The sequence below is a fragment of the Poecilia mexicana genome, unplaced genomic scaffold (genome assembly GCF_051168715.1).
Source record: "Poecilia mexicana isolate PSO_F unplaced genomic scaffold, ASM5116871v1 scaffold_12, whole genome shotgun sequence".
NCBI lineage: Eukaryota > Metazoa > Chordata > Actinopteri > Cyprinodontiformes > Poeciliidae > Poecilia > Poecilia mexicana.
In genome coordinates this window covers 4,470,742-4,485,606 of record NW_028263381.1, presented here as the reverse complement: position 1 = coordinate 4,485,606, position 14,865 = coordinate 4,470,742, and the positions used below count along the sequence as shown (strand labels likewise).

At 41.3% G+C, this 14,865-nt stretch overlaps 2 protein-coding genes across 2 annotated transcripts in view; one reads left to right on the top strand and one right to left on the bottom strand.

The window, feature by feature from the left end:
* Nucleotides 1-903: 903 nt before the first annotated feature.
* On the top strand, nucleotides 904-9,337 carry wdr41 (WD repeat domain 41). The gene is made up of 13 exons (XM_015005197.2): nucleotides 904-1,269; nucleotides 2,179-2,294; nucleotides 3,048-3,096; nucleotides 3,914-4,033; nucleotides 4,112-4,174; nucleotides 4,998-5,109; nucleotides 5,243-5,305; nucleotides 5,384-5,488; nucleotides 6,203-6,387; nucleotides 6,490-6,611; nucleotides 7,579-7,664; nucleotides 7,887-8,020; nucleotides 8,109-9,337. The coding sequence occupies exons 1-13, from the start codon at nucleotides 1,222-1,224 to the stop codon at nucleotides 8,247-8,249; spliced, it is 1,344 nt and encodes a 447-aa protein (XP_014860683.2). The 5' UTR covers nucleotides 904-1,221; the 3' UTR covers nucleotides 8,250-9,337.
* A 411-nt stretch (nucleotides 9,338-9,748) lies between these two features.
* The window catches only part of pde8b (phosphodiesterase 8B), a 46,979-nt gene continuing 41,862 nt past the window's right edge, over nucleotides 9,749-14,865 (bottom strand). Inside the window, exon 23 of the mRNA XM_088010784.1 lies at nucleotides 9,749-12,764. Within this exon, the coding sequence (XP_087866910.1) occupies nucleotides 12,655-12,764 (110 nt within the window). The 3' untranslated portion in view covers nucleotides 9,749-12,654. The remainder of the gene's footprint in view (nucleotides 12,765-14,865) is intronic.

Sequence of the window (14,865 nt, the reverse complement as noted above, 5' to 3'; positions counted from 1 at the left end):
ATTTTGTTGTAAATCTTAAAATCTACCCTCTCAAAACCAAGCTTCTATGTCTTCACGCCTGTGATGACATCACAAAAGGCAGCTGATGAGATTTCATTTGAGAATCTCTGTCGGTGTTTTTCATCTATCCAGGCGTTTTAAATCACTTTCCACCTTTAAAGTTGTTCCAGTTAAGGTGGTTGTGAGAAAATGACATGACTTTCAGGAAAATATAGCAAAAAAAATAAGATTAAAATAAAAAGTTCACAAACATAGGTAGGTTGCGATCATGAATGCCTTAGAATATTGAAATCTAAGGCACAGTGTTTACTAATGGTGGCTGATCAGGCAAATAAATACAAAGCAAACATTTTTTTCCTATTTATTCTGATTTCTTAGAGTGAATGTCAAATAGCAAATAGCACAGCGCTTACCACAGAAAAACACAACCTTTCTTCCAATAAGATAAATGTGGAAAAGCCTTTTTAAGTACAAGATATGCGATGTATTACACGTTCCTTCCCTACAAAATGTACTTTGTTTAATTTAAATACTGTTTAGTTTACTGTTAAGCTGGGAGAAAAAAAATACAGTATATTTTCAGATTTTTTTTTTAGTAAGTTATTTTGACATGATGATTTTGACCCACATGACAAAAAGTTTGGACACCTGTACTACGTTACAGAAGGTCTGTAAAGTAAGTATGTCTGAATGCTTTTCTAATCAGCTGGTCCACATGTTGATTCAGTACCACTGTTATAACAGCAGTTATATATTCAAGTAAATCATAAAAATAAAAATAAAAAACAGGAAAGTCGAAGTAAATGTCGACATTTCTAACACAAGAAATGTGTTAGAAATGTCGGGAAGTACAGATTCACTTCCCAAATATTAATCGACTTCAATCTAGTTTGTCCCTGAAAAGCTTCCGTAGTCACATGAATGATTTGTTGTGGTTGTGCTTTTTTATTTTTACACTATGTCGTTTCAATTCTGACAGCGTAATCGTCTCTATTTTGTTGTTATATTACGATTCTTCGGATTCTTTCACTTATAAATCTCCCCATAAACAAGTCACGCGAGAACGTGTCGGATTTTTCGGTTAGTCTGGTGACTGTTGAGGCATGTATCACCCCGTAGCCTGAGCTAGATACACAGGGAGGCTGTTGTTAGTTAGATTTTACTGTCTTTACTTTGAGGGAGTCAGCTTACGGTTGCTGTTTCTGGAGCCGCGGGTTCGTCATGCTGCGGTGGATTCTCGGTGGTCGGGAGGCGCAGAGCTCGGTGGAGGTAAGCTAGCTGCTGCAGGTGTTGTGTCGAGTGTGGTCCCCCCCGAAGATTTGATTCCACCTCGGTTCGGTTCTGCTACGTTGTCAGGCCTTTTTAGCTTCTAAATTCCAACAGCGGTAATGGTTGCAAGTAATATCTTTATGATGCATTCAAGTACACATTACAGTCATTACAGTATCTAATTTTAAATACAATAAAAATGAGTCCAGCTTTTCTTGTCGAATGTCACCATTATTTTTTTCTATTTAACGCTTTATAAACAACACCCTTGACCTTTTCAAGCTTCAGTGTTTGTATATTAGCTTTGTGACCAAAACACCTGCCTGTTATTATTCCGAAACATTCAGAACTATTTTCACAAGCAGCCAATAAAGCGCTATTCCACTGCAGCTTCTATGAATAAGATTTTTTTTTTTTATTCATAACGAGGTCAAACTTACTGAATTAAATCACATCTTTGAGGGGGATATATTGCGCTCCTGCTCAATGTAACCCAGGAGCCAATGTAGTAAGACAGCTAACATTGGGTTTTTAGGGTATTCAATAGCTAGTTCAATTTTCTCACAGTTATCTGAATAACTTAAAATAAACTATTAGGAGTGAAAGTACCGCACCGTACTTTTACTTTTAGGTGAGTATTGTTACTCTTAATTCAATACAATTTTTGGCTACTCTACCCACCTCTGCTAAAAAGTCCTGGACTACCTGCTGATACTGTTCAGCAACAGAGCTGCTATTGATAAACTCTCCTTCAAGACTATGTATGTATGTATGATGTTGAGATTAACCCCCCCCAAAAAAAACAGTTATATGTTATATTTTTTTCTCCCCTCAACAAATAGTAGTTTTGAGAGTTCACCACATCATTCCCTCTCTCCCTCCCTGCCTCTGCCTCTCCTGCGTGTGCAGAAAAGCCCCGTGTTGTGCATCGGAGAGGAACAGCCCAAAAACTGCTTCACTGAGCTGCAGGTGCTGAAAGGACATTTTGACATCGTTCGATTTCTGGTGCAGATTGATGACTTCAGGTAAGCCGACCACAAACCCCCCCGCCTCCCTCACCCTCCTTCCACTACCACCTTTTTCTCTAACCTCTCCACCCTTGGCTGGCCTCCATCCCTCTGTGATTGACAGGAGATCCTCACCTACTGCAAACTTCCAGAGCATGACAAGAGGCCCATCATCACCAGATAGCAATTGTGCGCGCAGTAGACTTCTAATGCCGTCCATGCACGCAGATAGAACGCCGCCGCCACTGCCGCTGGTCTCTCTTTGTGAAAATAAAAATACAACAAAAGAAAAAAAAAAAAAAAGCCAAGCAGCAGGCCAACATGCTACACTGGGTCAGCATAAGTGGTCAGATGGGGATTTATAACGGAGCTAAGTAAGTGTGTATGTGTCAGGAGGTGGGGGTCGCTTTACGCCTGGACTCCTGCGGTAATAATCTCCTCCTCGGGGGCCTGAAGGCTCGCGATCGGAGGTGGGGTGGGGGGCAAAGGCCAGAAAATTCCCTCCAGATTGCTTTTGAAAGTCCCAGAAATATATCCTCAACAGTTCCTCTCTTTTCATTTAATCTCTTGTTTCATCACCTCATCCTGTGTTGATTTTTTTTTCTTTCTTTGAAAGAAAGACGGTTCAGGGTCAGAGGGCGAGTTGAGTCGATAAGTCCGACGTTCTGTTGGGTTTCCCGACTGAAGGTGGTGTGGAAACGATCCCCTTATGCGGGGCGGGGGGCCGAGGCGCACCAAGCAGCGCCGCTGATCGCTTTTTTGATCTTCCAGGTTTGCTTCGGCGGGGGACGACGGCCTGGTGCTGGTGTGGAGCGTCGAGGTAACGACCCACAGTCCCAATGAAATGTCGCCGACAGTAAATCACAGAGTCCTGCCCACGTATTCACACCTCTAGAACCTTCAGCGCTTGGTTTGTGTAGCAACTACATCCTGAAAAGTGATGAGAAAATCCTCTACATATAGTCATGTTTATATGTGAGGCTCATTTCAGCAACAAGACGGTTTAAAATCCTTCACATTGTAAAAACGTAATACATCGACCAATTGTGAAACTAGCAGTAATCATTTCATTTTGTCCAATGCCATCATCAAAAACACATCAATTATGTTGATCAATGTTCCAGTTATTAAAAATCAAAAGAAGCTCTAAACAGGTGATGGTTTTAGCCTGGACTTCTAGGAACCCTGTCGCCTTCTTTGTCTTTTTCGTCACTGATAACATCTGGTTGTTGATCGTGTGACTCGTGTGATGCGAAAAAAGTGTTTTTGTTGCAGCTTTGCAGAAAATTTTGCAGACTTCGACGTATCTGAAAAGCCATATCATCCCAGCTACTAAATCTAAAAACAAACAAGATTAGGATTAAGCAAATCTTTTTCCGAAATGTCAAATCCCACAATTTTATGCTTAATGGAAACGCAGCTTACCTTATTTAGGGAAGGAGTTCATTTGCTGAAATGGCATAATAAAGAAAAAATGCCTTCAGATAAAAAATGCGTCTTTTTTTTTTTTTCAGCTAATGTTTTGTTAACATACATTAAGGTTTGCGGTTGTACCATAACCAAATGTGGAACAGCTGAAATGGTAAGAATACTTCCCCAAGGCAGTGTGTCTTCATTGTTGTTTTTGTCTGATGTAGACAGGAGAGCGGCTGCAGGAGCTCAGAGGACACTCCCAGCAGATCACAGCCATCAGCACCTTCTCCTGCGGCGACGGCTTCACATCGCTCATCACCGCCTCCTCCGACCGGAGCCTCAGTGTATCCTCCAGGCCCGCACAGCCACACAAAGCCTCCTTCACGTCGCCGTTGTTCAATACTCCTTGACTCTGCTGTCAGTTGTGGGATCCTGACACAGGAAACAGAGTGCAGACCATTTCAGACCTGCAGTCTTCTGTGAAGGTACCAGGAAGAGATTCTATACAAGCGTTTGTTCTTAGCGGATGCGCCGCCGTGAAGTCCAAAAATCACAACACGGAGAGCAAAATATCAACTAAATGAGTTAAAAACAAACAGAAAACACAATAAATGGAGGGAAAAATAATTTCAACGAAACAAATGTCCAGTCTAATGGTTGTAAGCTTTTATAAGTTAGCAAGTTTTATTGTGACTTCCTTGTACCGACACTGGAAGTCAAATAAAAACACTTTTAAGGATTGGGATGAATATCTGATCAACTTAATCTGTAATCATTAAGCTTTTAGCCACCTGAGCAGCTGTGAAAATGTACTAGGGATCACTTGGGGACACTAGGGGGCAGTGTTCTAAACAGATTTAGACCTTCTTCACTTTTGAGAACTTGTCAGGCTTTAGCGAACCTCTCCACCCAGAGGGCGTAAATAACTAGATTTCCTGCTTTTGCGTTTCAAGAAGAGTCGAGAACCAAACTGAGCTTAAAACAAATGGACCCTGGAGCTGCTCGCTGATAATGGTGGAATCTGAAATTGACTCTAATGAATTTTTCCCCAGCTATTATTTAAGGTTAAAATCTGTAATTGCCTCTTTTTTTTTGATTGCAGATGAAGGTTAATTGCATCATGCACAGGTTAATTATATTTCTCATCCCTGCAGATGTTCTCTGTGCATCTTTGGGGTGTGTTTCCTGCTCTGATCTCTCTCCCTCTGTGTGTGTGTGTGTGTGTGTGTGTGTGTGTGTGTGTGTGTGTGTGTGTGTGTGTGTGTGTGTGTGTGTGTGTGTGTGTGTGTGTGTGTGTGTGTGTGTCAGTGTTTGCTGGTGCTGGAGCGGCTGTCTGTGTGGCTCTCCGGTGGGGAAGAGTTGTGCGTTTGGGACAAAGACTTCCAGCTGCTGTGTCACAGACATAAGCACAGCGACACCGGTGAGAGCAAACCAAAGACAATTAAGCAAAAGTAAAGCCGAGGAAACGTTGTCCGTTTTGTTGCACCAGCAACGGGTTGCCTGTGATGTTGCTGGTTGAGAGGACGCCGGTGAATGTTTTGGTGCTATTGCAGGAATTGCTGCTCTGGTGGAACTGCCGAAGAACTGCGTGGCAGTGGCTGTGGATAAAGAGATAGGTGACTGAAGGAGTTGGGTTATATCTGGTGACGACGCGTTAAAGTTGCTGTGAATGACTGAGTCTCTCTTCCACGCAGTGATCTACAGATTGACTGTGTCATCGGATTCGTCCATGTTGCTGGATGAGATCACGCGTTGTTCTGATCACCACGACCAGATCCGAGCTCTCATCAACGTCAACGGTCAGCTTGGTCGCAAAGGGAAAAAACCCCAAAAAACTGCAAATATGCGTTGATGACGTACGGAAGCTGAGAGCGGTCGTATTCGGTTTTCTCAAGTTATGAAGTTAATTTTTTGTTTTCTGGAGATAACGAGTTAACGTCTTGTTAACATGAGGTAATGAGTTAGCTTCCGGTTTTCTCAAGACAAGTTAATTGCCAGTCCTCGAATTAACATATTCGTTTCTCATTTTCTTGATATAATGGCTTAATTGTCTAGTCAATTTCCTGTTTTCTTGAAATAACGAGTTAACTTCTTGCTAACTCGAGGTAATGAGTTAGCTTCCCGTTTTCTCAAGGCGAGTTAATTTTCTGATGGTTTTCTCAAGATAGCAAATTAATTTCCTGTTATCTTGAGATAAAAAGTTATTTTTTCGTTTTCTTGAAATAAGTTAATTTGACAATTTCTTTACACAAGTTAATTTCACTATGGTTTTTTTGAGATAACTAGTTAACTGCCCGTTTTCTTGACATAAGTTAACTTCTTTGTTACCTCGAGATACTGAGTTAACTTCCCGTTTTCTCGAGACGACGAGTTAATTTCTTGATGGTTTTCATGAGAAGACAGAGAGAACGTTAACCTGCTCCCGGCTTCCGTAAAGCTGAAACATTTCCTGTTTTGCTTTTGTTCTTTGGATTATTCTTATTTGGAGAATCTCTGATTTCTCGCTCCCCCAGACAGGACTTTTGCCAGCGGTTCCCACGCGGGCGAGTTGATCTTGTGGGACTCGGCTAACTTTAGGAATGTGGCCTACGAGCACATCCTGTGGGAGGAGTGTCAGCCCAGCAGCCAGACGGAAATCAGACTGGCCGCTCCCAAGCCCAGTGAGATGTCCATCCAGCACCTGACCTCCAATGGGAGGGTGAGAGCAGCAGTTATGGCAGTGCGCCACATTTCTTGGAGGTGACGGTTTTCTTGAGAGAGAAAAAAAAAAAAACAAACTTGGTGTGCTTTTATTTTGTAGCTGATCCTGGCGGCGGTGGGCAGTGGGCTGTATGTGTACGATGTTGTGACCAAAGCTGTGGTGGCCTACAGGAGGGCTGCACACGACTCCAATGTGCTGCACACCATGCTGCTGTCTGACGGGTACGAAGCTGCACCTTGTCTTTGTTCAATAGTTTTTTAATTTATTAATTACTGTTATTGATACTTGATTCGATTATTGCTCTGCAGCCAAATGAGTTGAATGAATAAATCTGAAGGCATTCCTGAAATCTAGACGGAGACTGAAAACGCATCAACCATTACGCTGCTAAAATAAAGAGGATTTTTGTTTGGTTTAAAGTACAAGTATATTAGTTCCAGGGTTAGCGTTAGACAAAACTAACTTACAAGTATCATATCAGCAATATATAGGAGCTTGTTTTAAGTCAGTAGTTCTTTTATATACATTTACAGAGTTAAAATACGCAGTTGTAACTCCACCCCTGAATCCCTCTAACTGGAAGTCAATTGTTTTTAATATTTGTCCTGACCTTTTATGTATTTTTTTAACAAACACTTCTCTCTTAATTCATAGTTTGTTACTTTAATTTTGAGCCACTTCTGTTTACACCTGGAAAAGAGTTTATTATAGGCTGTGTACATAATGTTTAATGTAGGCTCTACTAAATCATAAAATGTTAAAGTATTTTGTAAGCATTTAAAAGAACATAGTGTAACACATGTTTTGGCCACACGAGGGTGCTGCTGCTCTAAACCTGTTTCATAGATTTGGAGCATCTTTGTGAAAATCAAGCTCAGGTTATTGGGACGTTTCTTCAACCAGTGACTAATATAGTGACAGGCACTTTCTTCCGTAAAAAGACCCAAACAGAAATATATGTACGGAAGATCTGAAAGTTCATATTCTCGTGGGATTTTCCTCACTTTTGCTCGTATACATCCTTTTACTGTATTCTGAAAGGATCCAAAGGGTCTCAGTTTACAATCAACCAGGAGAAAGAGGGAAAAAAATTTAAATGGTCATCAATGTTGGGGGAAATATGAGAACAAACTGAACTGTTCTCAATGGCTGTGTGTGTGTGATGGTGTGTGACACTTCCTGTTTCAGTGAGCTGATGTCGTGCTCTGAAGACGGCAGTGTGAGGATGTGGGAGATCCAAGATTTACCTTTGGCTGCTGAACCTGCATCTGCAGGTTAACACACACGCACACAATTGTGTTTTCTGGTTTAAGCGTTACACAGTCCTTACTTTTTTAGGGGGGACTAAAACACTTTTCAGATTTTCATTGCTTAAAAATGTGAGATTATGTCTAATTTTTCTGCATCTTCCATGGAGATGATAAACTGTCACAAATTCCCAAAATGTTGAAATGTTTGCAGTATTGTTGCAAATAATCCTTTTTATTTTTTAACAGGGTTCTTCGGTATGTGGACTTTTGGACGGTCGAGCAAACAGCCTGGTCCTCAGTCAAAGAAGGTCCTGGAAATCCCCAACCTGAGGACACTGGAGCTGACCGGAGATCTGATTGGACACTCGGGAGCGGTCCAGGTACGAACCCGTGAGATTTTATACATGACTACACAATCTAGACGGCACCGGTGTTCTTCAGCCGCCAACGCCAGACTTCTTCTTCCAGATGTTTCTGAGCTTCAGGGAGAAGGGCTTGGTGACGTGCTCAACGGACCACCTGCTGATTCTGTGGAAGGACGGGGAGAGGCAGTCCTGGCTGCGCAGCCAGGCGCTGTTCCAGAAGCTGGAGGAGAACGGAGGACTCTGAAACCGAAGCCTTTACTCAGGAGAGAAGGACGATGATCGTTGCCTCACACATCATATGACTGTAGACTGACAATTGCTGTTTACATTCATTGGTTGACTAGTTGTTTTTTATTTTTTTATTGAGGAAAGTTCATTAATTAAAGTGAATGAAAACTGAGTTAAAAAATATTGCTTTTCTTTTCATCGTTGTTTGAGATCCATAGAGCTGAATCCTGTTTGAGGTAAGAAATAAAAAATCCCTGCTGTGGTTCTGTCAGAGGAAACAAATACAAATTTTCACGTTTTCCTTTTTCAGGGTGTCTATGCATCCTTAAAACGTTTTAAATCCATGTTTCTAAATTTAAGTCATTAAAATGTCTTTAATTAATAAAAATATAAGTTGGTCTTAAAGATAGGAGTCACAGATCTTAAATTTTGTTGCAGCAGGACTATTTATTCTCATGTAATTTTCTGTCAGCTTGAGTCAGGCGCAGATATCTTAACTGCGTTTTTACTCCAGGCAAAAAACGTTGAAGCTAAAACTTTTGTGTGGCGTTAAGGTTAAGAGAGTCATATGCAGTGAGAAGCCACTGATGAGACCCATAAACAGCCCAGAAATATCAATTTATGCTGAACATGATTATACTACAGGAGGATCCTATCCTCCTTTGAGGTCTTAAATTTAATTCAAAGTGGCATTAAAAAAGTCTTCAGTTCAACTGCAGATAGTCTGTTCTTAAGCCCTGTGTTAAAAACAGGCTTAACAGCCTTTAATTGAAAATTAAATGAATCTTCATTTTAAAGATTCACTATTAAATTAATCTTTTTTTCTTTACAGGTTATACTGGTGAAAGTTATGGAGGCAGCTGCCAGAATCCTCCTAAGTTGTTCTGTTTTCATTAATTGCACCAATCAGTGCCAAACAAAGCTCGCATTTTAAATGTCAAACATTGCAAATGTGATATTGCACGTTTATTTATTCATGAAATAAATCTGATTTCTCAAACTAATGGGATAGTTTATTTTCCATGTAGTTACACAAAGTTTATAGTTTATTTTCTGTTTACATGTGACGATGTCCAATAAATATATTATCCATTTTTACCTGGATCTGCTCTGGTGCTGCTTCTTTTCCTCTAAACCAGTGGTGTCAAAACTAAGGCTGCAGGACCATTTACAGCTCTTGGGATTATTTTGTGCAGACTCCAGGTAAAGAGCTTCACATCATCTGTGAAACATGGATGAAGGTGACGTGGTTTGGTGATACCTCCTGGCTAGCTCGCCATAATGAATCCACTGAATTCTCCCATGAGTCAGATTGTGATGGTGAAAAATGTGAGAATATCTGTAACAAAATGACAACTGGAGCAGGACTGGACACCAGTGTATCCACCAGAGCTTTCATATATTTTGCTTAAAGAATGAAGCAATGTTGAACATGGAGGTTAACTGGTAAATAAAACTTTACCAGAGGTAAGCTAAAAAAGTAGACATCTGCGTTGGTGCCAGTGATGTAGCCACTTCATAGTTAAATAACGCTTTATTCATCTCTCACAATCCTTTTTTTGTTTGACAGAAAACGTCAAAAATAAGACATAACGTGGCAAGAGAAAAATACATGAAGCTTTCAAAACAATCAGACATGGCAGAGTTTAGGAAGCTGGAGCGTAAAACGTACAACTATTATGCAAGGGGCAGTAAAATCTTTAAAAACACACAGTACAGTTGTCATGGGCAATAATAATAATGTTAATTTTCTCAAAAATAGATTTTTCTCAACTCGACATACATATATCACTCTGATGACAGTTTTCGTCTATAAATGGTGCAAAGCTCAGGGTTGGCACGGGCGTCACTGAAGGCGAAGCTGTCTGTGGTTCTGCTGGGCTAAAAGACAGAATGCATGTTGCATTCAAGCAGCGGCTGTTCAGCGGAAAAGGCATGGCTGTCTGAAGTGTGAATATTAAATATTTAAAATCTCTCTCTCTCTCTCTCTCTAAAATTTCTAGTTACAGGATAGCAAAAATATCCTCTCATGACCGTGAAACAATCTGAGCTGGAACCGTGTTTCAGATCTCTGTATTTTTGGACACGATGAGCCGAAATGTGAATAGCAGGGGAGCACCGACTGCAGCTTTCTGGCCGATCAACGATCTTTCATAGCCTGACCTGCCGATTCCAATTTTCACCATTTAATTTGTCTGAAAAGTCACTTAATATAGCAAAAAAGTCGCTAAGTTGGCAAACCGTGACCTGAAAGGCGGATCATCAGCCAAGCAGCACAAATTGGGGGCGATTTTTAGATTTTTGTGGCGTAGATAAGATCAATTTTGCATTTAAGTGTCGTTGGCCAATTGCCGATCTCCCAAAATTGAGGAAATCGGTGCCGATTCATTGGTGCACCCCTTAGTAAATAAGAAGAAACATTAAAAGCGAAGCAAGGCATATGAAAACCGGCGTGTTAGCTGAGTATTTACATGAACAGCAGGCGCATCAGGTAGTTTTACAGTGTGGCACAAGCAAAGCACACCCAAACAGCGACACACGACAGGTTTAAGGCGTTTTCGTAAGAAAGTGATCATCAGTAAAGTGACAATAAATACAGTGATGTTGGACGAAGTTGTGTGTGTGTGTTTTTTTTTAAGGTATTTGAAACTATGAGCAAAATGAACCACAAAATGCAACCTTTTAACTTAAAACCCAGGACCTCTGTGATGGGATGACTGAAGACCATGAAAACGTCGCAGATGTGTTTTCTTTTAGCCTAAAAATCACCAACGAAACTTGTGGCTTTTCTTGTGATTCACTTTGTATAGAAAGCAGGAGCCGTTACTATGAATATGCTGTAGTGTGTGAGGAGAAAAGTGAGCTATAAGGCACCTATGAGGGAATCTCTGTGCCTTGGGTTGATTCTGCAGTGTGTAGCTGCAGCTCAGAGGATCACCATCACTGCCATAATCTCCTCCTGCTGGCTGCTTTAGTGGTTGCCAATACATTTTCAACTAAAAGTGACCAGAAAATTTGCGTATATGTAAAAAAAAAATCATATATGAATACATTTACAATTACAGAAGAAGTAATTTCTTGCTCACATTTAACTGCTGGTTTGATGTGCAAATCTTTGTTATGTCCACCAGAGGGCATACGTACCATATTCGTGATTTGATCAGGTTTTCTTTCTTTTTTTTGTCTTTTTATAAAAAATTTAAAAAAACTCAACTGAATTTTCATTGGTCGTGTTTACGGCTTCAGAGATCTTACTGGATAACAACTCATGGGTCAGACTGAGCGACATTTGTTTATAAAGATGTGTGACAAATCAGAAAATAAATGGCTGAATGTTCTGAGTGAGGTCAATTTCTTCCCCAAACTACTAAAATAAAAGTTTTGTCCACATGAAACCTGCTCAGATGCTCACAGTTCATTTCTACAGTTTGTGTCGCAAAGCTAAAAGTTCAACATTTACCCCGGTACAGTGCAATCTGCTCAGTAAAAGCATCTCCATCGTCCACATCGGCTGCTTTTACACACACTAAAGACGGGAAAGAAGCTAAAGCTGCAGATTCTATCTTTTTTTTTTCAGGCTACATGATCTTAAAACATCCGCAGCACACAGAACAGCCCTTGGTTGTCAGGTTTTATCTATGGGGCTGAACTATCGGCTCACCCCACCGTCTCCAGAGATCTGCTCTTGGAATCTTTCCTACAACACTCTTCCTGCTCAGGGCTACTGGGGTTGCTTACAGTTTGGTCCCACACACATGTTTTTTTTTTTTTTTTAGATATTAAGGATGAATAATTCCAGCTGAGCACCTTCCCAAGTCTGTATCAGAAGTTTTAGAGATGCGAACTCACATCTACGAAGAAGCACAATCACTAGAGATGCTCACCTTTCAGCCAAGTGCCTCTTGCTCTCGTTGCTCTTTTGCAACCACACCCAGATATAAAATGACAGGGTTTAAAGAAAATAATAATAATAATTATAATAATAATAATAATAATAATAATAATAAAAAGCAAAGAGCAAAACAGAGCTCGAAATCCAAATGTCTTGATTTGCTAAAGTGCAGATTTCCGGCGTGTTACGCTGTATGGTACGGATTGTCGGGTAAGCCGTGAGGTCCACGCAGTTTCAAAGAGACGCCAGAACAAAATGGCGGATGACAGTCATTCGGGCTGTCAGATGAAAACTTGTTTTTTTCTTTTCCCATGGCGGTGGAACACCATGTTCAGTTGGAACGAGAAAATCGTCCGGGATTTAAGACGGGATCAGTGCCACAGTGCTCATCAGTCGGCGATCTCGTTTCTCTTAGCCAGGGAATTGGCCCCGTTTCCTCGCCGTACGCGCTACTTTAGCGCTGCGGCTGAAATGACTAACTGTTTTAGCGTCCGGCCCAGGTCGCGGTGCCAGAGAGGAGAGCAGGAAGTCAGGAGGGCGGCGGAGGACGCAGGCTCTTGCACTTCATGTCGTCCAGGTTCTTCCAGTACTTGTAGTTCTCGGACAAATGCTCCATCAGGTTGGGGAGGCTGGCAAAGGCTGCAGCACACAAAGCAGGAGTTTGTAAAATATTCACTAAAACATATTGACACAGGTGTACCATTTGGTGCATTTAAAAGGTAGTTTAAACTTACTAAACACCAGCTAAATATATTTTAGTCAACACACTCTCCCTTTCTCTCAAGCTACACAATGCACATCCTCTCTCTGCACTGACGAAGATTTTCTCTGTTCAACTGCTCAAAATATCTTCAACTGACAACCATATAATCTACTTTTTAAAGAATTTGGCTAATAACTCAACACCAATCACAGTTAGTCCGCCTTACTCCAACTGCAGTCCGCTTGCCTAGAAAGTCCGGTTCAGTTGGGGAGGTGAATGCATCAACTGGTCTGATGTGGACAAAAACCTCAGTTTGGCTGAAATCTGGTGCGGTACCAATGCATATGTGAATGCCAAGTGAACTGGAGACCACTTTTGAGGCAGGTAGCAGACCTCGCTCCAAAAACAACCAATCAGAGCCAGGAGGAGGGTGTTAGTGCTGTTAATCATCCTCATGTCCTCACTGCTAAATGTGCTAATGGTGGAGAAACAACTTACAGTTACAGAAGACAGTTTATCTGCTGTCATTGGTGGCTATGCTAACTAGCCTTAGCATTCACCACAGACTACACCGATGGAGAAAAGCTGTAGCAGTAGCAGAGAGCAAAGGAAGAGGGAAAGGGGGGTAAAACGTGTCACTTGAGATTGTGATTGACAGCGCTAAGACCCGCCACTTGCCTCTGATTGGTTGTTTCTAGTTAGCACTGGGAGAAGGCAGAGGAGCTGGATTTTTTCAGTTTATCTGTGTCACACCATGCTGCCACGCCATCGTTTCAACAAATAAGTAAAAAAAGAAAAACACATTGTTTATAAAAGCTACATACTTCAGTTTTGAGGGATGAGTCAGTACTTCTGGGCTTCTGGTGTCACCAGTGGGTATGTGGTTAACTAAAATGTGACCCAGGGCTGTGACTTTGCTCTCATTTCACACAGATTTGATGTACTACACATGCAACAGAAAGTTTCTCTAAAAGGATTAGGTGATAACACTTAATTACAAATACCCTTGCTGGTCTGAAATGGCTCATGCGCGGCGGCTAACGTGATGTGCGTCCCACAGTTAGGGGCTGACGGGTTCAGAGGTGTCCGTGTCTCTCCCCCCTTTCACTCCGCTGTGTGTACGTTCCCAGTGTTCTCTCGCTCGCTTGTTTACATCCTGGCTTCCGGCTCGCTGATGGCCCGCGCTGCATCTGTGGCCCCTGACATGAACCGACAGCGACCCCAGTGGGTCGTATGCGCCTTGTGTTTATGTGTGAACCGGAGTCCCCTCAACCCAGTTAGAACTTTCCCAACTACCCCCCACCTCACCCCCCTCCTGTGACACTCTCCTAGTTTCTCCCACTAGCATTAGAAGTCTTTCCGTGACATCAGAGCCGCTGACAGTAAACAGCTTTCCTCTCGGGGTTCGTAGGAACAGGGAACATTAGTAGGAATAAGGAGCTAATATAAGGAATCTATTTCCTTTCTAATTCTTTTTAGCGCTGACGGGTTGGTTTCATTCATTCTGTCTGGACTGTAGTTCGGAGGTCGAGCTCAGACGAGTTCTGTTTCCATTAAAATATGACTTCAAATTTCTTTGTGTCACCATAAAGCCATCCAAATTCAAACAGCGCAAAATTATTCATCCATCTGTCAGATTTACATTTAACATTGTTTTCACAAAGTTTGATAGGTTGTCTTGGTTACGAGACTGTTGGAAAAGAGTTTAGTTTGTCCCTGGTTAATTAAATGATATGTTAAACTAAATTCAACTATTGGAAAGTAGCATCAATTTAGGAAAAAAAAATCATTTACACTTTATTAAAAAAATAACATGTTGGAAATTATTTCTACCTTTCTCAATAATCACTGGACAGTCTTTTTATGCCAGTAAAACAAATGCTTCTAGTTAACATGTTTGTCCAGCTTTTCCATGTTTCCACTGGTATTCTGTTCATTTACCCTTGGAGATTCAAAATGGCGTCACCTTAAAGGAAAGTTATAGAGTGGCTGCTGCAGAAGCCACATTCATCTCAGTTTTTCTTTTGTTTTTTTACA

Bases quoted from the DNA above. Each gene is read 5' to 3' on its own strand.
- wdr41 (XM_015005197.2), top strand. From the start codon at position 1,222: ATGCTGCGGTGGATTCTCGGTGGTCGGGAGGCGCAGAGCTCGGTGGAG. The intron at 2,295-3,047 runs GTAAGCCGACCA...TTGATCTTCCAG, and splicing joins GTGCAGATTGATGACTTCAG to GTTTGCTTCGGCGGGGGACG. The intron at 4,175-4,997 runs GTACCAGGAAGA...TGTGTGTGTCAG, and splicing joins ACCTGCAGTCTTCTGTGAAG to TGTTTGCTGGTGCTGGAGCG.